General features: G+C 40.1%; 1 protein-coding gene across 7 annotated transcripts in view; it reads right to left on the bottom strand.

Annotated features, from left to right (window-relative positions):
* dcaf6.L (DDB1 and CUL4 associated factor 6 L homeolog) overlaps positions 1 to 26,135 on the bottom strand; it is a 112,789-nt gene that overhangs the window by 75,276 nt on the left and 11,378 nt on the right. For all 7 annotated transcript variants that reach the window (XM_018244984.2, XM_018244986.2, XM_018244985.2 and 4 more), the window contains exons 3-8: positions 22,931 to 22,992; positions 21,864 to 21,956; positions 20,494 to 20,679; positions 12,221 to 12,334; positions 11,308 to 11,443; positions 6,002 to 6,216 (exon numbers count right to left, since the gene is read on the bottom strand). In XM_018244984.2, the coding sequence (XP_018100473.1) occupies positions 6,002 to 6,216; positions 11,308 to 11,443; positions 12,221 to 12,334; positions 20,494 to 20,679; positions 21,864 to 21,956; positions 22,931 to 22,992 (806 nt within the window). The remainder of the gene's footprint in view (positions 1 to 6,001; positions 6,217 to 11,307; positions 11,444 to 12,220; positions 12,335 to 20,493; positions 20,680 to 21,863; positions 21,957 to 22,930; positions 22,993 to 26,135) is intronic.

Genomic DNA, 26,135 nt, shown 5'->3' with positions numbered 1-26,135 from the left:
TATCATTACGTACCAAGAAAAAGCACCCTAAATATGATTGCCAGGGTTCCTCTGAACATTTTGGTGGCCATTGTTCATAGGTTTACCAAAGTATCTGGCATTTAGAGGCCCCAAAATGAAGTTAGCGCATACAAACAGTCCCGTGGGTAACTTCAGCTAATGAAAAATCAACACATTGACTGCATTTTTGTGGGGTAAAAACACAGAAATATATGTTTACCCCCCCAACCCATATATTTTTTGGAAAGTACACATTTTACAGAATCTAAAATGGGTACCCATGCCTTTCTGCTCCAAACTACTGAGTCGCAAGGCTTTCTCAAAGTTGTCGGTTTTAGTGAAATATCTGAAAATTGACTCAAAGCTTCAACTTCCCAGCACCATATCACCCATGTATCATTACGCACCAAGAAAAAGCACCCTAAATATGATTGCCAGGGTTCCTCCAAACAGTTTGGTGGCCATTGTTCATAGGTTTACCAAAGTATCTGGCATTTAGAGGCTCCAAAATTACTGCATTTTTGTGGGGTAAAAACACAGAAATATATGTTTACCCCCCAAACCCATATATTTTTGGAAAGTACACATTCTACAGAATCTAAAATGGGTACCCATGCCTTTCTGCTCCAAACTACTGAGTCGCAAGGCTTTGCCAAATTTGGCGGTTTTGGTGAAATATCTGAAAATTGCCTCAAAGCTTTAACTTTCCAGCATCGTATTGTCCATGTATCATTACCAGCATAAAGCATCCTAAATATAAACATAGGGGTCTACTAAACAGTTTGATGCCCAATGTGCATCGATATACCAAACTATGTGGTGCACAGAGACCCCCAAATGACAATAGTGTATATACATTTTCACGGCTGACGCGCTGGCTGCTGTAATATAAGCACCTGGCGTGTGTATTATGCGACATTAGACCCTTCTAATAGAACAGAGACCCCAGAAAACCATATATTTTCAGAAAGTACACATCCAATATGGGTAAATATGTGTTTCTACTGCAAACTGCAAAGCAATGCTGAACGTAACGGTTTTTATCAAATTTCTGAATATCGTCACAAAGCTTGAATTTTACCCCATTATATGCCCCACATTTCGTAACATATCAGCATAAAACAACCTAAATATGAACGCCAGGGATCTACTGAACACTTTGATGCCCAATATGCATAGATATACCAAACTATGTGGCGCACAGAGACCCCCAAATGGATATATAGTAGATAAAATTTACAAGGCAAAACAAAATAAGGCAGTAAAGAGTGAAATGCAAAAAAATCCAATAAAACCACAAAAATCAATGTTTTTTTTTCCAGACTAGTGTAATCGGCTGTCAGAATCACAGTTTGAATATTTTAGCTGGGCCAAATAGGTTATACGGCTAGAAACAAGTGAACACAACATATGCAGAGCTAAAAATGCAATAAAATGGCTAATAATTCAATAAAATGGCTAAAAATGCACCAAAATGCCCAAAATTGCAATATGATGACCGAAATAACATACCAAAGGTATTGCAAAGTACGGTTAGCGAATACGCTATTCGTAATGGCAATAAAACATTTTTTTCAGCTAAAAAAAGAGACAATGCGATAAGAAAAAAAAAAAAAACCACAATGCCATGTATGTGCGTGTGTACAATAGGTAAATTACATGTTATGTGCGCGTGTGTGCGTGTGCACGTGTGTGTGAGTGCAGTGAGTGTAAGTGACCCCCCCAATCCCCAAAAATGTATGTGTAAGTGTGAATCTAAGTGTGTATTACTGTAATAAGTGTGTGTTGGTGTGTTTGTGTGTGTAATTGTTGCACTAACCTGAAAAAGTTGCTGGAGATTGTTGCAGACGATCTGGAAGGGCCCCAGGAAGACATCTGCGACGTGATTCCTGTCCCTGTGCTGTGGGGACGGAGCTGATCGGCGCAGTGTAGGCTGCAGCAGCAGGACATGTGCCTGCTACTGTTTTAGGGCCCCTGGGCGGTCGCGCCCCAGGGGCCACTCGATCCCCTGCTCTGCTTGTTGCCTAGGGGCAGGGAATCGAGGAGGAACGGAGCGAGCGGCTCTAACAGCCGCTCCTCCGCTTCAGAACCCGGAAGTGCTGCAGAACGTAGAATCTACGTTCTGTGGCATTTCAAGTTACTTTTCCACAGAACGTAGATTATACGTTCTGTGGCACTTAAAGGGTTAACAAGAATAACTGGAATACTATATTTTGGTTAGAGAGAGCACTCAGATGAAACTGTGCATAAGGGATGATAACTTTACATAATTATAAGTCGCTTCTTATCTAAAAACTGGAGAGTCCAACACTTTAAATTGGTTCATTTAGGCTACAGGAAAATGTAAAGATGTCCTAAAGTTCACAAGGTTTGGTTAACCTTGGAAAGGTTTTTCTTTCTCAAACTGAAGATTCAAATTAAATTAAGCCCAGCATTTGCATTAACTAATCTTGGTTTTACTTGGATTGATTTGATGGGACAACCGAAATCTCGTAATAGTATACGTCCTTTCCTAATTTAGCTATTCATTGTGGCCAAAAAATAAAAATCAATATTCTTATATAGTCTGAAATGACTTCATCATATACAATATCCAGTTTAAGCCACCTTTATTGGCAATTAATTTATTAGTCAAAAATTATATTTTTAATAACAAACGTAGTTTAATGAAAGATCACATAAAAACTTAGATGAGACCACATAGGTTCTGTTAAATTTGGGCTAATAAACAAATGGCTTCGAGGTCTGCTGCATACTCTAAAAAAGATTGCATAAGTGTTAAATTTATTTATCAGTTAATTATATCCTAAAGCCAAGGGACTTCCCTACACAATTTTATGCAGTTGTTGTTTAAGCTACTAGTCAAAACCAGACAATTATCATATGACTACCATCCAACGACACATTGTAGGGCCCCAATCTGGAAGTGAAAGGCTACTTGTCCTTAAGTTAAATTAACGTTATCTTCAAATTTGGAATCTTTAAAGTACAGTACCTGCCTATAAGTAACAACATTTGCATAATGACATACATCTAAATGTATGCTTTGTCCATTCTCAAAGATGCATATGATCAAGTCATATTGTGTTCTTGGCACTCTGAGGACAAAATTAAATTGGCTCCCTCTGCAAGTATGCCAACTACTGTCTTCTGAAATTTACAGAAGTCTGTGAAAAATAGAAGCTTGAAACTTAATGGTTGTAACAGATACAGAAAAGGCAAATGTGTTAAATCAGTTCTTTTCTTCAGTGTATACAATAGAGGAGCCTGGGTTCACAGGCTCACTTTATAACTGCCCGAATGGTTCAGCTCAATCTAGTCAGTGGCTGACTCAGGATATGATTCAAAAAGCTTTAATACAAATGAATGTAAACAAGGCTCCAGGGCCTGATGGCATACACCCCCGGGTTCTAAGAGAGCTTAGTTCAGTTTTAGACCAGCCCTTATTTCTGATTTTCTCAGATTCACTGTCATCTGGTATGGTGCCTATGGATTGGAGAAAAGCTGATGTTATTCCAATATTTAAAAAGGGATTACGATCTCAGCCTGGCAATTATAGGCCAGTAAGTTTGACATCTGTGGGGGGGCAAATTATTTGAAGGCTTGTTAAGGGATCACATTCAAAACTTTGTCCTAATGAATGGCATTATGAGCAACAATCAACAGGGCTTTATGAAGGATAGGTCATGTCGGACGAATTTGATTGCATTTTATGATGTGGTAAGTAAGATTCTGGACAGTGGGGGGGCAGTAGATGTGATCTATTTGGATTTTGCCAAAGTGTTTGATACTGTGGCCCACAAACAACTGCTTTCTAAATTAAGGTCTGTTGGGCTTAATGAAGTAGTTTGCACGTGGATAGGAAACTGGCTACAGGATTGGGTACAGAGGGTGGTTGTTAATGGGACATTCTCTACTTGGAGTAAGGTTCCTAGTGGGGTCCCCCAGGGCTCAGTATTGGGTCCACTTTTATTTAACTTGTTCATTAATGACTTAGGGGAGGGTGTTGTGAGTAATGTATCAGTGTTTGCAGATGACACAAAATTATCCAGCCCAATTAATTCCATCTAGGATGTGGCATCCTTGAAACAGGATCTTGACAAACTAGCAATCTGGGCAGCTAAGTGGCAAATGAGATTCAATGTTGATAAATTTAAGGTCATGCACCTGGGATGTAAAAAGATCCAAGCCACTTATACCCTTAATGGGACTGCACTAGGCAAATCCATTTTGGAAAAGGACCTTGGAGTCCTTGTAGATGATAAACTTGGCTGTAGCAAGCAATGCCAGTCGGCAGCATCAAGGGCAAATAAGGTCTTGAGCTGTATTAAAAGGGGCGTCAAGGGAGGAGGGGGTCATTCTTCCACTGTATAGAGCACTTGTAAGGCCCCATCTAGAATAGGCCGTACAGTTTTGGTCTCCATCAATCAAACAGGACATTATTGTATTAGAGAGGGGCAACTAAGCTGGTAAAAGGTATTGAAAATCTTAGCTACGAGGAAAGACTGGCCAAATTGGGGATGTTCACGCTGGAGAAGAGGCGCTTAAGAGGTGATAACTATGTATAAATATATAAGGGGATCATATAATAATCTCTCTAATGCTTTATTTACCAGTAGGTCTTTCCAGCTGACACAAGGTCACCCATTCCGATTAGAAGAAAAGAGGTTCCCGCCTAAATATTCGGAAGAGGTTTTTTACAGTGAGAGCTGTGAAGATGTGGAATTCTCTCCCTGAATCAGTTGTACAGGCTGATACATTAGATAGCTTTAAGAAGGGGTTGGATAGCAAGTGAGGGAATACAAGGTTATGGAAGATAGCTCATAGTACAAGTTGATCCAGGGACTAGTCCGATTGCCATTTTGGAGTCAGGAAGGAATTTTTCCCCCTCTGAGGCAAATTGGAGAGGTTTCGGATGGGTTTTTTGCCTTCCTCTGGATCAACTGGCAGATAGGTAGTTAATAAAAAGAAAAAAGGTTGAACTCGATGGACATGTGTCTTTTTTCAACCTTACTTACTATGTTACTATGTTACTATGGTGTTCGGCTTTAGTGGTTTCACAGAACCTGCCAAAGGGCTTGGTTCTCTTGACATATAGATGTTGCAAATTACTCAAATGTGTATCCTATGAACTAGAGATATTGGAAGGTAAAAACAACAGTTAGTCCAATAATTATATTGGTAGTGAGCAGAAAATGCCCAATTCTGTCATAGTCTCTCATTACGACCTGTCCCCTACTGGGATTCACAAGAGTAAAACAAATTAACAGTTCAAATATTTACTGTATTTTTGTTGAACAAAAATACGCACCATAAGGTATTTTTCCCTGGAGCCCCTCACACTCTCAGTTTCTAGCAGATTTCTATTTCTCATTGAAATACAGGGACTGTTGGATGGAAATGCAGGAACAAAACATACCATCCAACTTTATCTGATGTACATTACAGCAGGGGAGATTATATTGTATATTGTGCAAGATTTATATATATATATATATATCTATCTATATCTATATAAAGGAAAAATAGCTGCCTGGGTGCACACTACAGAACTATCATGTAAAGAAAGGCACTCAAATATGGTGAAAAAGAGACAAAGTTTACTTGTTATTCCAAGAGGATCATATTACACACTTAGGTAAGCAGAAGAGGAGTGACATCATCACTAATTACTTGCTTATCATTAATAGGAGTCCGCACCTCCTGCGCGCCCGCCGGCAGTTTGCGCAAACAAAAAAATCGCTTCCGGAGGGGGGTGGACGTGCCCGGCTGCATGGTCTGCACCCATGCCCACCTTTCCGTAGTTACGCAACTGACTGTTGCTAAGCTAAAATCCTATCCTGCATAAATGATCCTTAATAAGGATGTGTATTAATACTGCAGTTCCAATATGGCACTTTCTTAATACTTTTAGTTTTGCTTAGAGCCAGCTGAAATATCTTATCAACTTTTTATCTGTCATTTTTTTACCATCTAGATATAAAGTTTTGCTAACATTTACCTCGTCCCTTCTCTGATCAGATGAAGGAAATTTGAGCACTTTTGCTTGGTCATCTTTAGGATCAAATAGGTAAATATAGTCAGAGGAGTAGCTCACTAAAACCTCTTGCCCATCTTCACTATAGCACAAAGAAGTCACTCTGCAGGATTTGTTTGCAAGATGAGAGGGAACAAAACGGACACACATTCCTGTAGTTCCACGATTTGAATAATTGTCTAAGAAACAGAAAGAATGAGTTACATTCAAGCAGTTCATATGTTGTAGGGTGCTGTACAATATTCTGAAAAAGATAGATAATTATATGATACTTCAGTAGTTGAAAGGACATACATGCAAAAACCCCTTATTTGAAACATATTGGATTTTATACATTTTTATAAAGTAATACCTAATTTTGTCCCTCTTTACTGTGCAACCACAATTCAGGAAGGACAAAGAAATTATCAGTAGACACAAATTATACACTGACCTAGCACACCCTTAAGTTTTCGTTGAAATGCCTGTAAGGTAGAGAGCATTACAGTTATTAGGTATAGAAACGGACACAAATGCTATATAAAATTGAGAGAGAACTAAAGCTCAACAAAGAGTGAAGATAGGTTGGTACAGAAGTCCTTTCTGAGACCAGCAATGCCTTCACAAATGGCCACAGTAGCTCCCCTTTTCTGTTGATTTAGAATACCTGTTCAAGAGTAAAACATATATTTTTGATAAGAATACTTTAAAATTAATAAATATATCTTTCTGTGCCACAATTAAAATGTTTGCTAGTTGGCATTTTTGACTAAAGTAATATGTAAAAAAATAAGTAAAGATTTAATTCTACTACAAAATAAAAACCATTGCTAAAGTTAAGTTTTTGTGAAAATTCAAAACTTTCTAAGGTGGAAGGTTGAAAAAATATAATGAAGATGAATGTCATGGTCTTCTTAACAGACTGATGCCAAAATGCATACCCAACTATGCTGCATGTTGAGACTTAAGAATTTTCAAGGCTTACACTGTAGCCCATACAAACATAAGGTGTGTGCATTGGGTACCTTTTATTTGCACAGTTCTATATCTGGTGCTCTAATAATAGATAGATTATACTCCCCACACTTCACTCTTGCCAGATATACCCATAAATACATGTAAGAAAACATTTTTACTGTACCATACCTGCCAACATTTGAAAATTGTAAAGAGCGACAAAAACATCAGGCACGCATAGCGCACTGAATTTTTGACCACGCCCATTTTGTGGTCACACCCCCTAATTACCATGTCTAATGCAGCACCTGGAATGTAAATGTATGCCTCATTTCTCAAGCTGATCTAATATAAATCTCCATGTGATGACTTTCAGTCACCGTGCCTTATCTCCCCATTAATGAGTTCCGGTAGATATTTCTAATAGGCATTTATTGGTGAATCAGTGGAAAAAGTTAAGGATACTGACACCAGAAATTAAAGGGATACTTGTCACGAACGCCGCCCGGAGCAGTTCCAGGAGCTCCGGGCGGCGCGTCTATTCCTTCCAGCGTCGCTCCCAAAATGGCGGCGCCCATGGCCGCCACGTGGGTAGCGGCGCCGGCGCAAACATGCCGGCGCCGTCAATGACATCACTATGGCGCCAAATTCAAACTTAAAAGCGCAACCTAGACGCCAGAATGGCGCCCAAGTATAGTATACCTTCCTGGTCTGTATCCTGGGTTTCCTGTGAACTATTCAAGACTGTTCTTATTCCTGATTGTTCCTGATCCCTTGCCTGGACTTTGGATTTTGCTGATTATTCTGCCAGCCCTTGAACCCTTGCCTGGACTCTGACTATCCTTTTGCTTAAAGGAATAGTTCAGTGTGAAAATAAAAACTGGATAAATAGATAGGCTGTGCAAAATGAAAAATGTTTCTAATATAGTTAGTTAGCAAAAAATGTAATGTATAAAGGCTGGCGTGATTTGATGTGTAACATATCAGTCAGAACTGCTTTTCAGCTCTCTTTGTTTACACTGACTGGTTACCCTGGTTACCAGACAGTAACCAATCAGAGACTTGAGGGGTAGCCAAATGAGTCATAACTGTTGCTTTTGAATCTGAGCTGAATGCAGAGGATCAATTACAAACTCAATGAACAGAAATGTACCATGTGGCCCCCCTTCAAGTCGCTGACTAGCTCAGAGTTATAGAGCTGAAAAGCAGGAAGTTGGATTCTTACTGTTTTATTAGACATCTGTTCACTCCAGCCCGCATACATTACATTTTTGGCTAACTAACTATATTAGAAACATTTTTTATTTTGCACAGACTATCTATTTACCCAGTTTTTATTTTCACACTGAACTATTCCTTTAACCCTTTGGACACCGCGACTCTTGATCCCTATGAGGGCTTCCTCCTAGATACTGACCTCCTCCCTGATGGGAGCATCCCAGCTCCCTGACAATACTGTCATGGGAAAAAAAATGTTTTTTCAAAATGAATCAGTTAATAGTGCTGCTCCAGCAGAATTCTGCACTGAAATCCATTTCTCAAAAGAGCAAACAGATTTTTTTATATTCAATTTTGAAATCTGACATGGGGCTAGATATTTTGTCAATTTCCCAGCTGCCCCTGGTCATGTGACTTGTGCCTGCTTTTTAGGAGAGAAATGCTTTTTGGCAGGCTGCTGTTTTTCCTTCTCAATGTAACTGAATGTGTCTCAGTGGGACATGGGTTTTTACTATTGACTGCTGTTCTTAGATCTACCAGGCAGCTGTTATCTTGTGTTAGGGAGCTGCTATCTGGTTACCTTCCCATTGTTCTTTTGTTTGGCTCCTGGGGAGGAAAAGGGAGGGGGGGTGATATCACTCCAACTTGCAGTACAGCAGTAAAGAGTGATTGAAGTTTATCAGAGCACAAGTCACATGACTTGGGGCAGCTGGGAAATTGACAATATGTCTAGCCCCATGTCAGATTTCAAAATTGAATATAAAAAAATCTGTTTGTTCTTTTGAGAAATGGATGCAGAATTCTGCTGGAGTAGCACTATTAACTGATTAATTTTGAAAAAAAAAAAATTTACCCTTGACAGTATCCCTTTAAACTATTTTTTACATCTATCATAATATTGCCTTTGAAAGCTACTTATAACTTTGCCATAAAGTGTTTGCACAATGCATTTGCATTACCTGTCTGATGCCCCATGTTACTGTACGAGGGCACTGCCATATTTGCACAGCAGGAGTCCGTTAGCATTAGAAACTTAAATGGACAGGTGGAGATGGGACAGTCAGGTTGGCAAAACAGTCAGGTTTAGGAACTTTAACTAACACTTACAAAAACAAACCTCTCAGCGAAAAACAAAGAATCAAAATGACCTATAGGCAACTTTTTATATACTTAAAAAGTAGTTTTTTAGTGTCAGTATCACTTTAAGGGGAAGTAGATCTCGATTATTAGAGCAGTTTAGAGTAGAATTATGTTCTAAAAAACATATTGGGGGAATGTAATATTGGTTGCCAACAATATAATTATTTGGATTTCCTTCGCAATGCAAATAAATGTTCACAAAGTGAACAATTTAGCCCTTACAAAGACTTTGCCCCTCACATGACAGAAGGATAGCGATTGTGAATTTTATAGTTTTCGAAAGTGTGCGGTGTATGTAATAAAACTTGTTCGTGAAAAAATTGTTACGTTTGCCTCAAAAGTTTACGCCACCTTCAAGCAGGGTTTAAAGGTTTGCAACACTCAAAATTCACAATGCAATAAAAGTCTAATGAAGAATATTACATTGAGACATGCAATTTATTCGCAAGGAGTTCTCCTTGTGAATTTTTTTACATTTCATAAAGTGCATTTTCTGAAAAATTCAAATTCATATTTTCCAGTACTTGAAAAACTAAGTATGACTTTGTCGCAAGCATTGGAAATAAGCTCAGAAGGATGATCGCCACATTTTCTCTCTTTGTGTGGATTCTTTTCTATCACTTTCAGCTGTCTGTTTATCCTCCTACTTGAGGGATACTTTTGGCACAGTGGTTTGAGCAATGGAATCCGGGCTGTGCTTTCATTACTTTAGTTGTAATATCTCTATATACATGCACGGATCATAGTTTAGGTATTGACACTTTTTTTATGAATAAAGCACTTTGTCATTTGCACATAAATAATTTGCTACAATTTTTTTATTTTGGATCTTTAATGATTTTAAGTTTGCGGGTTCTTTTTACAGGCAGACACAGGGTACAGCTATGAGGACTAATTTTGCACCAGTTACCCAGGGTTTTTTAGAGGATTATTTGTGTATGTATGGGTTTATCCTTTGATCACCCTATATTCATTTCAGGGGTGATTCACAAACTATAGGACTAACCTTTTAGTCCCCAAGAAAATTAAGTACAAGAATACAAATTTAAAAAAAGATGGCCCATACTTGGTGACTAGAAATAGAAGACAGTCTTGTGATTACTGGCACATTCTCCTTGAAGAATTTAAGTAAGGTAATGACAAAACCCTAAATATAATTTTTAAGAGAAAGCCTACGATGAAAGATATTAGAGGGATATTAGAGCTCCTAGTCAGTTCATTAGTAGAAAAATAATAATTGCTTCCAATTTCCTCCAAGTAAAATGAATGTTTCACTATTCAAGTGGTAGCCAAGGGAAAAAGGTCCATCTCTCCACACCTCATTTAAACTAGTGAATGGGATCTAAATGTCACTTTTTGGACTACATACTTTTAATTTTGTTTTTAATTCTGTCTGTTAACCCCACATTGACTAGCAGTTAAATGTAGAAAACTATATTCTTCAAGACAGCTTCTGCCCAGGTCATGCTTCAAGTACATTCTGAATGGCAATAGGAAACAAGAGTAGTTTCCAAAATGTATACAAGCATAAAAATATTACACCACCTAAAAATGGGTTTCAAGTACAAAAGCACCAATGTGTGGCTAAGATGGTTACATAGCTATACTAAATAATTTATTAACAGTTTCTAATACAGGTATGGGACCTGTTATCCAGAAAGTGTGGGACCTGAAGTTTTCTAGATAATGGATCTTTCTGTACATGGGCTCCTCATACCTTAAGTCTAATAGAAAATCATGTGCACATGAAATAAACACAATAGGCTGATTAAGGATTCATTATAGCTTATTTTGTATCAACTACAAGGTACTGTTTTATTTTTACAAATTTTACAAATTATTTTTTCAAATTTGGATTATTTAGATAGAATGGAGTCTATGGGAGAGTAATTCAGAGTTTTCTGGATAATGGGTTTCCCGATAACAGATCATACATCTGTAATCCGAAAACTGCAAGCCTTGCACACATTACGTACTTGTTGCTCTAGTTCCAAGCATACGGCGATCATATATTCTCACGGAACTGTCCGAACATCCAACAGCAAGGTAGTATGGTGCTGTGGGACAAATTGCAATTGAGGTAGCAGCCCGTCTGCAGTTAATTAGAATATCCTGAAAAAATACATTAAGTATAGAAATTTTACAAAGGCTGCTCGAGTTAAATCTATTAGTATTAAACATTTAGTATGCCACAGAGTTCCCTGACCTCTAAACTAGCAAAAGTGCAGGTTTGTTCTTTTGTAAAGAATTTCCACATTAGCATACACATTTATGATTCATCACAAAATGAATCACAAATTATTTTTACTATTATACATTATTTTGCAGTAGGATGCAATAAAAAGACCCAGCTATTAACCTGTTGACATCAGCTACTGACGAATTCTAGTTTTCTTGTCATCTTACCTTGGGTCTTGAGAACTGATGCACTGTAATAAGGGCCCCAAAAGTCATGCACTGTAATAAGGGCCCCAAAAGTCATGGTCACTAACTGAAACTAAACTATAAGACACCTTTCTTAACAAATGTACTCTGATAAAAATGGAAACAGGAAATACCTTCTTAGACTTTCTACATAGTGACAGTCAGTCCAGCTTGACCATACTGCTTTTAAACTAGCATCTGTGTTAGAATATACTGTGGACAAACAACTTGTGGCTCTATACTGAATTTTTGCTATTCTGACATTTTCCATGACTTTTCAATGAAAATTATTATGATTCTACTAATGAACAGAAATCCAGAAGTTATTTTGGACATTTTACTATCTACGTGTCATCACTGGATGCCAATTTTGGTGGTGTTCCAATGTAGTAATCATCTCAGTACTAACGAAACACAGTGGGATGAAATACCATTAAAAATTTTCATTAAAACGTTCAGTCTTACATCTTTGCAATCTTCTTTTGTACAGCTGGTCTTCATCCTGGTATCAAACCATCTAACAGTTCCATCTTCACCACAGGACAGAAATGTGTAGGGATCATTGGGTACTGTCATGATCTGTTAAAAACATGGTTTGTATTATTCATATATCTAACTGTATCTCAAAATCTAGAATCATAATGTGAAATGGAGTTTACAGCTCCCTCATCGAAATCCATGCACACAGTTGTTAAAAAGAGACATTGCATGCAAATCAAGTTGATTCTTTATCCATACTATGAAGACATGGAGAAAGCAGTTGATGCTACTCATCATGTGTAATGTTACTATATTTAAAAAAAAACAAAAAATCCTTCACAAAATGTTGGTATGTCCCAAAATGGCTTACCAGTTGAGAACAGTAAATTCTAGTGATCACCATCACAGAATTTAGAAGGGTGGCTGTAGGGAGCCCTTCTCTGTGAAAGGTAATTCCAGTGTTACTTTCACTCTCTAAGCCTTAGAGCTATATGTATAAAGACCATGAGCGTAACTATAGCGGATGGCAAACCTACAACTGTAGAGGAAGGACATGGGGCATATAGGAGACCCAGGAATAGAGCACTGTGTTAATAGCTGTGATCCCATTGTTCTTTATGTAAGTTATGTTCTTTATGCAAGTTTTGAATGCTCTTATTTATAATATCCACCTAATATACATATACAACATATACATTTAATGCTTCTCAAAGGTTTCACAATATGGTTCTGCAGCACTGCAGCTACAATACATTCAACGGCTTTCTATTTACAAGACTTCTACTTCTAAAGGAAATGCAAATTAAGTTTATGCATTTGCTGTGTGACACAGAGACTTCACCAGTGTTAATAAAGATTTGTATAGCATAGTTCTGGGTTTAGTCATTCTATCATGACCAGATATTCAATAGGAGTTACAGATGACAACTAAGCTGGATGATATATGTTTCAGTAGCTGAAGTTTACGGACAGGATTTGGAACAACTTCAACACCATGACAAGGAGTAACAGGATATAGGAACATAGAAGCCTATTACATTTCTTAGCAGTGAGCGTGTCTGCAGCCTTTTGGCCCATTTGTGGGGCCATCCAACGGGCATCCCAGATAGATATCTGGGCGAAAGTCGGCCAGATGACGATGGGGCAGGGTAAAAAATCCTGCATCTGTTCGTTGATGCAGTCCATCGATCCCACCGCCCGCATTGCCTCCATTCTGATCCAATCGTTAAGCCCTAGGGCCCACAATCAGATCAGCCCGATATCGCTAACCTCAATTTGGGCATATCTGGGAGGGATCCTCTCATTTGGCGACATCGTCAAACAAGCAAAACTCCCTGTGTATGGCCACCTTAAGGCTGAATAGTATAACCAGGGAGCCACAAATTAAAAAACAAAAATGAAAAACTGATTTTATTTCTCTCATGTAACATTATTTACAGAAAAAATTACAAAATTACATCTTGAGTCCTGCTCTTCTTATTTTTCAGCAGTAAGTAAATAACACCAAAATAAGGAGTAAATTACTGAGCCCTTCCATACCAATACAGCATGTAATTAGATTTAATTAGCTCTGCCAAAATGTGCAATCGTTTTACTTGATCTGTGTTAAAAGGTAGGATGGTCAGACCAGATTCAGATGTTTAAACAAACAAGCTAGTTCTTAACAGTCAATGAGCAGCAAGCAACAACACAGATGTTGGGCAACCACTGTCCCGAACATCAACAGACTATTACAGTTTCCTTAAATAAAAAGTGTTCACATTTTTAAAAATCTGGTTCAGTGTGCATACAAAAATGTTTTACCAACACACATAGGATATTGGCACATAATATCATAATAATATTAATACATGTTGGACAAACACACCAAAGGTGAACTAATCCAATGATATTCAGTAACAAGTTTTGTGTCAGGGGCAGTGATAGAATAACCAGGGAGGGAAGAGACAATCCGCAATTAGTCGGTCATGACTACGTATGAAGAAGCTTCCTACCGAAACACGCTTCGGTGGAGGAAAAAGCATCAAAACGATAGAATTTTGTATAAGTAGGAACTGATGACCACGCCGCCGCCTTGCACAACTGCTCTGCAGAAGCCTCGTTCCTCCACGCCCAGGAGGTGCTTAAAGCCCTGGTTGAATGAGCTTTTACCTGTGCTGGGGGACTTCTGTGAGAACTCTCATATGCTTGATAGATGGACCTCTTAATCCATCTGGCTATAGTAGCCTTCATTCCAGCTGTTCCCTTCCTTGGACCTGAGGGAATTACAAAAAGTGAATCAGAACACCTAAATCAGGCTGTCCACATAGTATCTATCCGGACTATGTCCAGGGTATGTAGCTTCTTCTACTTTTCGTTCCTGGGTTCTGGACAAAAAGAAGGTACTACGATAGGCTGGTTCACATGAAAATCAGATACCACCTTGGGCAAAAATGACAGAACCGTACGTAAGATCACCCTATCTCTGTGGAAGACCATTACAGATGGCCAATAAGAAGACGTCAACCAACCTAATTCTACTGACCTCATAGGCTCAAAAGGAGCTACCTGTAAGGCTCTGAGAACCAGGTTAAGATCCCATACAGGTACCGGTGGGCAAAATAAGGGAGTGACGTGAGCTGCACCCTTAAGGAACGTTCTCACATCATCTCGTAGAGCTAACCGCTCCTGAAATAATACTGATAAGGCAGATACCTGAACCTTTAAAGAAGACAGCTTGAGACCGCCATCCAGTCCCTGCTGGAAGAACTGCAACACATTGTCAAGCTGCAACTGCTCGAATGGTGCCTGATGGCTCTCACACCACGCACTGTAAGCCCTCCACACCCTATAGTAGTCCTTAGCAGGTACGGGCTTCCTGGCCTTAATCATGGTCTCCACCAGTGAACCCCTTCCTCCTTAGGATGGCTGTCTCAACCGCCAAGCCGTCAAAGACAGTAGGGCAGGGTTGTGGTGAAGAATTGGTCCCTGGCGCAGCAGGTCCGGTCTTGTTGGTAGCCTGAACCAATCTCCGTCTGCCAGGGAGATCAGGTCTGAAAAACACGCTCTTCTTAGTTAAAATGGAGCCACTATCAACAAGGTCAGTTTCTCTCGCCGAAACCTCTTTAGAATCCTTGGAATCATGGGAATTTTGTGGAAACACGTATGCCCTGTGGTAATTTCAAGGGAATGTCATCGCATTCACTCCCTCCGCTCTTGGATACCTGGATCCTTACAGGAACCATGGTAGCTTTGTTTTGTGGCGAGACGCCATCAGATCGATGTCTGGCTGACCCCACCTGTCTACCAGCAGGGAGAACACCTCCGGTAAGAGTTCCCATTTTCCTGGATCCAGGCGATTTTGACTTAGATAATCTGCCTCCCAGTTTAGAATTCCGGGGATGTGAACCGCTGATACCACTAAATTGTGGTGTTCTGTCCAGTCCATTATTCTCCGTGTCTCCTTCCATGCTGATACACTCCTTGTGCCTCCCTGATGATTCACGTAAGCCACCGTGGTTGCATTGTCTGACTGTACCTTTATGTATTTGTGCTCTAACCGATCCTGGCACTGTACTAGAGCCTGGTAAATGGCACGGAGTTCTAAAATATTTATGGGCAGTTTGGACTCTGCGGGAGACCATGTGCCTTGTGCCCACATCTCTTCGAGCCTTGCCCCCCATCCGGTCAGACTTGCGTCTGTTGTTAACAGCGTCCACTGTGGGTCCTCCCATGACTGCCCTTGAGCCAATCTTGATGGAACCATCCACCAGTTCCATCTGCATAGAATTCACAGTTGCAGAGGTCTCAGGTGATACTGGGCCCATGGCACCGCCTCCATTGCTGCCACCATTAACCCCAGAACCTGCATGCAGAATCTTACTGTGGGTGTGCACTTCTAGCGAAGCCGCTCTAACATGCTCCTGAGTCTCAACTGTCTCTCGATGGGAAGAATAACTCTCTGTGAGCTTGTATTGAAAACTAGCCCCAAGAACTGTAAGACCTGGCTGGGCACCAGGGATGACTTCTGCCGATTGATCATCCACCCCAAATGATTCCAAGGTTGTCACCGTGATGGACACATTCCTTGTGGCCATCTCTAAGGAGTCCACCTTTACCAGGATGTCATCCAGGTATGGGATAATTGAAATCCCTTGAAGTCGTAGCGTTGCTGCGTATCTTGACAGCGCTATATAAATAAATGATGATGATGATGATGATGGATGCCATGATCTTCGTAAACACCCTGGGTGCTGACGTTAGGCCGAATGGTAGGGCCACAAACTGGTAATGTTGCTGAAGGAAGGCAAACCTCAGAAACTTATGATGTCCTGGCCAAATGGGAGCGTGAAGATACTTGTCCTTGATGTCCATTGACGCTAAAAACTCCCCTCCTCTCATGGACCTGATCACTGAGCGAATGGACTCCATGTGAAAACGGGAGTATCTTATGAATTTGTTCAGTGTCTTCAAGTCTAACACTGGAGGGAAGGAACCGTCCTTCTTTGGCACAATGAATAGATTTGAGTAGAAGCCGCCAAAGTACTGGTCGGACGGAACTGGTACCCAAAAAAGGCCTTGCACCCCTTACAGGCACCCTGGATAGCAGGAACCGTTAAGGTGGAGGGGCCTGAAATTCCAACCTGTAGCCCTCGCTGACCAATGTCCGAACCCAGGAATCGGACACCTCTCTTGACCACGTTTCCTGGAACCTCCCGAGTCGCCCTCCTACGGCTCGACTGAGGTCCCGTGACCCTGCCCAGTCATTGGGCAGGGGGCTTGTCAGTGACTGACTTGCTGCTGGACTTGCGGTTCTGCCACTGATGTTTTCCTCGTTGCTGGAACCTCCCCTTTGAACGGTAGGATTCCAATGTCTGTGTTCCTCGTGGGGAACGAAAACTGGAGACTCTAAAAAAAAATCGCCCACGTTTCGAGCTTGATCCAAACCGAGCCTTGGGCTATGGCAGTAGTGTACTCTTTCCCCGTCGCTTGGGAAATTATTTTTTCTAGCTCCTCTCCGAATAGACGTTTCCCTCTAAACTGCAAGGATGTCAGAGACTTCTTTGAGCTCAAGTCTGCTGTCCAATTCTTTAGCCACAATGCTTGGCGTGCTGCCACCGAAGATGCGTATGTCCTGGCAGTGGTCTTTTTTGCATCCAGAATTGCATCGGTCAAAAATGCATTTCCCTCTATAATCTTGGAAGCCAGTGAACATAGCTCCACCCTAGGAGTATTATCTCCCAATCCATCTAAGAGAGCCTGAGACCATGTGGTAATTGCCCTGCTGGTCCATGCTCCTGCTATCATAGGTCTAAGTGTGGATCCTGCTGAAGTAAAGATCGCCTTCAGCGAACTCTCCAGGTGCTTGTCTGTGGGATCCTTAAAAGCCGCTGCATCAGGAACCGGAATAGCCGTGTTCCTGGATAGTCTTGACACAGGGGCATCCACCGTGGGCGGAACACTCCACTTCTCCACCAATTCCTTGGCAAAAGGATATGAGCGAGAAAAACGCAGTGAAGGCTGGAACTTTCTCTCTGGGGAGTCCCACTCCTGTTGTATAATATCTCCCAGCTGCTCATGGAATGGAAACTCTGTTGCCTGCTTTGACTGGCGTTTAAATGGTCCATTATGGGCTGACCCAGTTGAACCCGGGTCCTCCAAATCTAATGTTTCCTTCAGCGCCCTTATCAGGCCTTCCACATCATGAGGAACCTCTCTACTCGGTTCCCCGCTCCCTTCGTCTTCTTCAGACGAAGAAACCACCTCCCCTTCACTGCGGTCCGATAAAGACTCCTCAGCAGAGGAGTCCCTTGAGACCAAGGAGGTCAGGGGCTTGCTCTTCAAACCCTGCTTCGGTACTTCAGATAGGCGAGTCATAAATCTATCTAGGGAAGAGGACAGGTTTGCAATGCCCTGCAGGTTAGCCAGGGACTGGGACAGCTGCACCGCCCATAATGGAGCTGGATCACTTAAGGAAGAGGACCCCAACACAGGTCCCCGCAGAGTCCCCAGCAGGGGCACTAGCCGTAAGGAAATTTCCTGTGCTGGTACCATTAGGGGCCATAGAGGGAGAAGACTGCTCCCCAGCAGCTGTGCATGCCAGGCAAATGGACTCGTTCTGACCCTTGGGCATTTTTGCATTGCAGGCAGTACATGAAAAATATGTGACCGCGGCCGGGGGTTTGGACTTCCCTCCTCTGGTAAACATAATGCTTATGCTGGGCCTACCTCAGCCTCTCCTCCTCTCCCCCCCCCTTTCTCTCCTCCAAAGTACCCGCTGCACCCCTGGTACCTGCCTCCCGGTTGTCAGTAGCAGAGTAGAGTAGACGCCTGCAGAACTGCTATGCTCTCAGCACCCTGGTAAGCTCTATCCGCCAAAGTTAGAGACGTCCGGCAAGTGCGCACTGAAAACGGCGCTCCGCTTAAGCGCACAAAATCAGTGTGTGAGGAAAAAGCGGACGTCACTCTAGTGCGCGCGAGAACTTTCGCTGACAATGTAGCCGCGTAGGGGAGGAAGGCAGGTACCAAGCGTGTACCATAGCGGGCGGAGGAGGGAGCGGATGTGGAAAGAAGCGAGTGTACTGCTGCAGCCTGCTCTCACTTACACGGCTTCCATCCTTGAGCTGGGTCTAAGAGAGTCCCGCCGTGTGTCCCGGTTGTACTCTCTGTGTTATCTCTGTGTGGTCCCTCCACATCTCGCCTTCCTCATAGGAATGACCTAGCGGTCCGGTGGTCTGCTTATTACAAGTCTCACGACCTCTAGAGAGGTGTCCCGCGTAGGGGGCTAACTTAATGGAGCTCTGGTGTGTCCCTAACTCCTGTCTCACCCCTGGTGTCAGTGCCGACCGAAGAATACCTTGCGTAGGGTCTCTCTGGAGACCAAAGTCCTACCTTCCTATTCAAGGACACTGAAAAAACTGAGGTAGGAGGGTTAAGCACAGGGGATATATGGAAGGGGAGGAGAAACATTTTTCATTGTCAGTGCCCTGCCTCCTGGATGGAGGAGCTTAACCCAGTCTTTCCTGTGTCCCCCAATGACGTTAGAGAAATATTGATTGATTGGTCCCATAAAACTTTATCCATATGTAATTAAATATAATGTAAAAGGCATATTACACAGCGCTGCACAATATGTTGGGAAGAAAAAAGGAAGAAGGAGAAGAAGCATAATTGCATAGTTCCCCATCTATGCATGTGTCCACTTTAAAACAGAAGCAGTGGCAGGAACAGATTTCCACTGCCAGTTGTTTATGTCGAGTTACATTTCAAGATAATACTATAACATGATTTAATCTTCCAGCAAGGATATGTTTCAACTGCAGCACACTTTTATGAGTAACTAAAGAAATGGCATTAGTTTTTAGAATTGCTGCAGATTCACTGCAAATGGTCTGTGCTGCTTTCAGTTACCTGAGTTTAGGGATAGACACACAACATACTGCATATATAGAATATAAATGTCACGATATACATCGGATTAGTAAATAATTCAGATAAGTACTTGACAGCTCTAAAACCAGTGCGTTTAGCATCAGAATTTAATAAGGTCTGTAGCATCAGCTTATATGGCAGGCAAACCTTATTTTTTGCTGCACAACTTTGAAGGCCTGAATCATTACATATAAAATATGGTATTTGTAGACATATTTTTAGCTTTTAGGCCTTTAATTATACGAGTCAATGTCAATACCCAGCGAAAGGGAGAATAATATAAATGGGCTGTACACACTTACACTGGAGTCATTTTTTAATTTACTCAATAAAGTGTGGCATGTTTTTTTTCGACTCCAAGTGCCATCATTCCTTGCCAAATAACAGAATCAACCCATTGTATGTGCTGAATATATAGAAATAAAGAAAAACCTGTGTAGTAATAAAGAAAAATACTGTGTAGTTAGCAAAGTGTTTTAGTTTCCTGGTCTGTTAGAAGTACCTCAGCTTTCTTTGCAGATAGATCCAGGTAGCGGAATTCAATATCTGGAAATGTGCTATCCAGATAGCTCTGTATTACAGGCTGTCTTTCATAGAGTCCATTTTAATTAAATAATTGAATTTTTTAAAAATGATTTCCTTTTTCTCTGTAATAATAAAACAGTAAATTGTACTTGATCCTATTTAACATATAAATAATCCTTATTTGAGGCAAAACCATCCTACTGGATTTAATATTTAATTTTTTTGTAAAGATCCCTTATCCAAATATAAAAAAAAAAAACAAGATCCTGAGCATTCTGGATAACAGGTTCTACAGACACACATGATATTTTGTTGCTTCTCACCTCATAAGCGGTTCCATAATGGCATGTAAATTGGCATTGCCTATTTGTGTCTGCATCTTTTTCAATATCTGTAAAAAATATAACTCCATCTCCAGAGCAGGATATAATCTGCTTGTCATTGGTAAGAGGCAGGAACTTTGCACTAAAAATATTGGCTCTGTGACCTGATCGAATTCTTGTAAGGACCTTAACAGAGATGAAAAAAATGTATTAGTGGTTTTTTTTTAAAGAAAAACAGTTAAAACACTAACATAATAATAATAATAATAATTTCTTCACTCTCCCCATGTTCTGCTTTCAACCCTCACCTGTCTTCTTAAATTTATTGAGCCTTTGCTTCTCTCTCGATATCGTTGTCATGCCCTATGAGACTAATCCTATCCCATACAGCCAGCAAACTCTCCTATAAACTATCATGTATAAAGAAGACTAATGTACCCCTGGAATAAAGTTCAACATACTATAAAATATAATTACCAATTATGTTCAACTACCATAAGAATTATATTTATAAAGGTGCAAAAAAAAGTGGTGTTATAAAAGACCACAAATCTTTACTATAACACAATATTACACTTTGAAAAACAATGTTTACCAGATTTTTAGGTAGAAGGGGAAAGAACTTTTCAAGATAACTTCTCTGCTTGTTAGAGCTATGGTACATGACAAGGTTAGTCACCTGCTGTAAATCTGCTCTACCGCAGGCGACTATTCTCCTGAAAATGCTTTCCAAAACGTATTGATGTGGGAGAAGGTAGGTGTCGCATGTGTTTCGTATAGTAGCCCAAAGTTGCCTCATGAGTCAATTTCAGCCTACTATGCCTTGCATATGATTTGTATGTTTTTACAGAAAGTATAAAAGAACATACAAGTCCTTAGGTACAAATGGATGCATACTACACAGATCTAAAAATGATTTCTTAAAACATAATTACTGTTTATTGTATTGTGTTGTGTTGCCTTTTAGCTCTGGAACCTGCAAACATATTTTAACTGTCATCTAAACAAACCTCATATGAGTCTACTCTACTGTCTTTAATTCAACATAACACATATTTATGACTTGGTACATGCCTTTTGCATAACTACAGTGGCAAGCATGTGCCACAATGTAAAATATAAGGGCTTGCTGAAACAAGTTCAAAAGCTGTATTGCATGGAAGCCACTGCTAAACAAAACAACCAGCGGTGGTTAGCCTATATTTGAAGGTACATGTACTATGCAGTGTACTAATATATGCTCAACTGGAATGAACGGATTGAAAAACAAAATGCACATGGTTAGAGACCAAACAAAATGTGTGTATCACTGACATGAATGCATGCTTCTATCACACAGGATGCACTAAATATATATACCATGAACTTACTTTTTTATTATAGGGGTTGGTGATAACCAAAGTGGTATCATCAGATCCAGATAAAATGTATTCCCCTGTACTACCCCAAGAAATTGAGTTTACCTGTATCGAGAAAAGGAAGATAAAAAATATTAGCACTCCTAAATGAAGTCCTCGCACATTCTAAGTATTATTTTATGTTTGTGTGAAACATATATTGCAAAACTGCTTCCATTTAGTCAAAAACTAGGATGTATAAAATGTTAAAACTGATTACTTTCAACAGACACCAGCAAACATAATTTACCCTATTTAAGCAGATGACGCACAATTCAGATCAATTTAACCCTTAATGGAAATAATGGAGAATGAAAAACATTTCAGCGTAATTTTACATGTTCTGTGTCACAGCTTCACTCAATATTCAACATCTAGAAAAAGTTTAAAAAATGTGCTAATTAAATGAGGATGGCATACAAAGAAGTGTATGGAGTCAATAGGAAGACTGGACTGAATCTAGATAATGGGCCTGCAGCTGGATAGCAATGATCTACCATATTTCAAGTTCACATGTGCACTTCAACAGTTATCTCTGGTTGCTTGAGTTTTGCTTCAAATGCTACTCTTAAGGCACAAAAAGAAATAATTTTCTATTGTCAGATTTAATATATTTAAAGGACAAGTATAGGACTGCCCCATCCTGTAGAAATCCCTACAGCCCCCATTCCTCACTGTATTCAAAAATCCACACATCATGACCAACCAATGTTTTAGCTAACAGGCAATTCTAAACACAAAGGGTTGATCTTTCTTGGCTTACAGCAAATTGCACCCTAAATTGTATAGTACTACATCATGCTGTAAAGCTGGGTATAAAGGGCAATATATCTCTCCCTCTAACACTAAAGAGCTCAAGCAGTATTCCTTTTCAGATTGTCATGCCACAAATCTAAAAATGTCAACATGTTTCTTTCCTGGTTAATGAATGGATTACTTACCAGGTGATCCATTCAAAAGTATTACTTGGTATTTAAAAGTAAATGATTGTATTATTGTATTTAATAATCCCATAGAAAATAGTGATCAGTTTTACTCACACAGCCATCATGAACATTTAACGCTGCTTCCAATTTAAGTCTTTGGACAAACGCTCTTCTTCCTAAATTTAAAAAAATGCATATCATTTTTATAGTTTTACAACACTATAAGAAAGCTCAATCAGGACGAAAAAAAGCAACAAATAATAAAATTGTTATATTGTCACTAAAACAAAGTAAAATAAAAGTTGAGGTTGTTTTCTCTGAAAAAAAAAAAAAAAAAAGACGCTTGAGAGGGGACATGATTATACTTAGGGGCAGATTTATCAAGGGTCAAATTAGAATTCATGGGAGTTTGTAAAAAAATTCGAAAAAACACCAATTGATTTCGATTTGTGTTTTTTCTCTGAAAAAAAAAAAAAAACTTGATTTTCAGGAAGGCTTCAAACAACTCTAAATTGATCCCAGGACGCCCCCCATAGATTAAAAACAGCAATTTGTCAGGTTTAAGGTGGCGAATAGTCGAATTTGAATTCTTAAAACGCCAGTACATGATAAATTTTGAAAATCAAATTAGATTTTTTTTAAAAAAAAATCTCAAATCGAATTTTAAACTATTGCCTAGTCGAATTTCACAAAAAAAAAAAAAAAACTCGAAATTTCGAATTTTTACTTCAACCCTTGATAAATCTGCCCCTTAGTATATTAGAGGACATTATTGACAAATAGCAAGGGGACCTTTTTACCCATAAAGAGAATCACCGCACCAGAGGCCACCCCTTCAGTCAAGAAAAAAAGGAACTTGAAGCAGCATAAGTGGTTCTTCACAGTGAGGACAGCAGTGGCGTAACTACCAGGGGTGCAGCAGGTGCGATCACACCCAGGCCCGCACCCAGCTGGGGCCTGCCGGAGCCGCGATAAATCTTATCACAGCTGGCACAGCAGGGGGACTTTATGGCACGCAAGCCTGCAGCTCGCTAGTCGCTGATGCATACATTTCGAGAGGGGAGCTCGGGTGCACATCCTGCTGCAGCAGCTGCCAGTGGCGTAACTACCAGGTGGGGCCCGCCACCCGTGTCCTCATCCAAGGGTACAGCTGTAGTAGTTACATAGTAACATAGTAAGTAAGGTTGAAAAAAGACACATGTCCATCGAGTTCAACCTTTTTTTTTTTTTTTTATTAACTACCTATCTGCCAGTTGATCCAGAGGAAGGCAAAAAACCCATCTGAAGCCTCACGAATTTGCCTTAGAGGGGGGAAAATTCCTTCCTGACTCAAAAATGTCAATCAGACTAGTCCCTGGATCAACTTGGACTATGAGCTATTTCCCATAACCTTGTATTCCCTTACTTGCTAAAAAGCTATCCAACCCCTTCTTAAAGCTATCTAATGTATCAGCCTGTACAACTGATTCAGGGAGAGAATTCCACATCTTCACAGCTCGCAATGTAAAAAACCCCTTCCGAATATTTAGGCGGAACCGTTTTTCTTCTAATCGGAATGGGTGACCTCGTGTCAGCTGGAAAGACCTACTGGTAAATAAAGCATTAGAGAGATTATTATATGATCCCCTTATATATTTATACATAGTTATCACCCATTAAGCGCCTCTTCTCCAGCGTGAACATCCCCAATTTGCCCAGTCTTTCCTCATAGCTAAGATTTTCAATACCTTTTACCAGCTTAGTTGCCCTTCTCTGTACCCTTTCTAATACAATAGTGTCCTGTTTGAGTGATGGAGACCAAAACTGTACGGCATATTCTAGATGGGGCCTTACAAGTGCTCTATACAGTGGAAGAATGACCCCCTCCTCCCTTGACTCTATGCCACTTTTAATACAGCTCAAGACCTTATTTGCCCTTGATACTGCTGACTGGCATTTCTTGCTACAGCCAAGTTTATCATCTACAAGGACTCCAAGGTCCTTTTCCATAATGGATTTGCCTAGTGCAGTCCCATTAAGGGTATAAGTGGCTTGGATATTTTTACATCCCAGGTGCATGACTTTACATTTATCAACATTGAATCTCATTTGCCACTTAGCTGCCCAGATTGCCAGTTTGTCAAGATCATGTTGCAAGGATGCCACATCCTCAATGGAATTAATTGGGCTGGATAATTTTGTGTCATCTTCAAACACTGATACATTACTTACAACACCCTCCCCTAAGTCATTAATGAACAAGTTAAATAAAAGTGGACCCAATACTGAGCCCTGGGGGACCCCACTAAGAACCTTACTCCAAGTAGAGAATGTCCCATTAACAACTACCCTCTGTACCCGATCCTGTAGCCAGTTTCCTATCCACATGCAAACGACTTCATTAAGCCCAACAGACCTTAGTTTAGAAAGCAGTCGTTTGTGGGGCACAGTATCAAACGCTTTGGCAAAATCCAAATAGATCACATCTACTGCCCCCCCCACTGTCCAGAATCTTACTTACCACATCATAAAATGCAATCACATTCGTCTGACATGACCTATCCTTCATAAAGCCATGCTGATTGTTGCTCATAATGCCATTCATTAGGACAAAATTTTGAATGTGATCCCTTAACAAGCCTTCAAATAATTTGCCCACCACAGATGTCAAGTTTACTGGCCTATAATTGCCAGGCTGAGATCGTAATCCCTTTTTAAATATTGGAATAAGGCCCTGGAGCCTTGTTTACATTAATTTATATTAAAGCTTTTTTGAATCATATCCTGAGTCAGCCACTGACTAAATTGAGCTGAACCATTCGTGCAGTTATTAAGTGGGCCTGTGAACCCAGACTCCTCTATTGTATACACTGAAGAAAAGAACTGATTTAACACATTTGCCTTATCTGTATCTGATACTGGTACCATTATTTAATGGAGCAACACTCTCAACCTGCATCTTTTTACTATTAATATATTTAAAAAACTTTTTAGGGTTAGTTTTCACCTCCACCGCAATTAACTCTTCATTTCTTTTCTTAGCCTTCCGGATTGCTGATTTACAACATTTATTAAAGTTTTTATATTCACTAAATGCAGCTTCTGTCCCTACAGATTTGTAGTTTTTAAATGCCTTTCTCTTCTTTCCCATTAACTTCTTTACTTCTGTATTAAGCCACACAGGATGATTCTTAGAGCTTCTACGTTTAGTCCTTAAGGGAATAAATTGAGAACAGTAATGATTTAATATCATTTTAAAGGACAACCATTTCTGTTCTGTGTTTTTAGCTGAAAACCTAATGCCCCAATCAATGCTCTGTAGGGCAGCCCTCAAGGCACT

This window comes from Xenopus laevis, chromosome 2L (assembly GCF_017654675.1).
Source record: "Xenopus laevis strain J_2021 chromosome 2L, Xenopus_laevis_v10.1, whole genome shotgun sequence".
Taxonomy (NCBI): Eukaryota; Metazoa; Chordata; class Amphibia; order Anura; family Pipidae; genus Xenopus; species Xenopus laevis.
The sequence above is the reverse complement of the archived record's forward strand: the minus strand, read 5'-3'. Positions and strand labels throughout refer to the sequence as shown.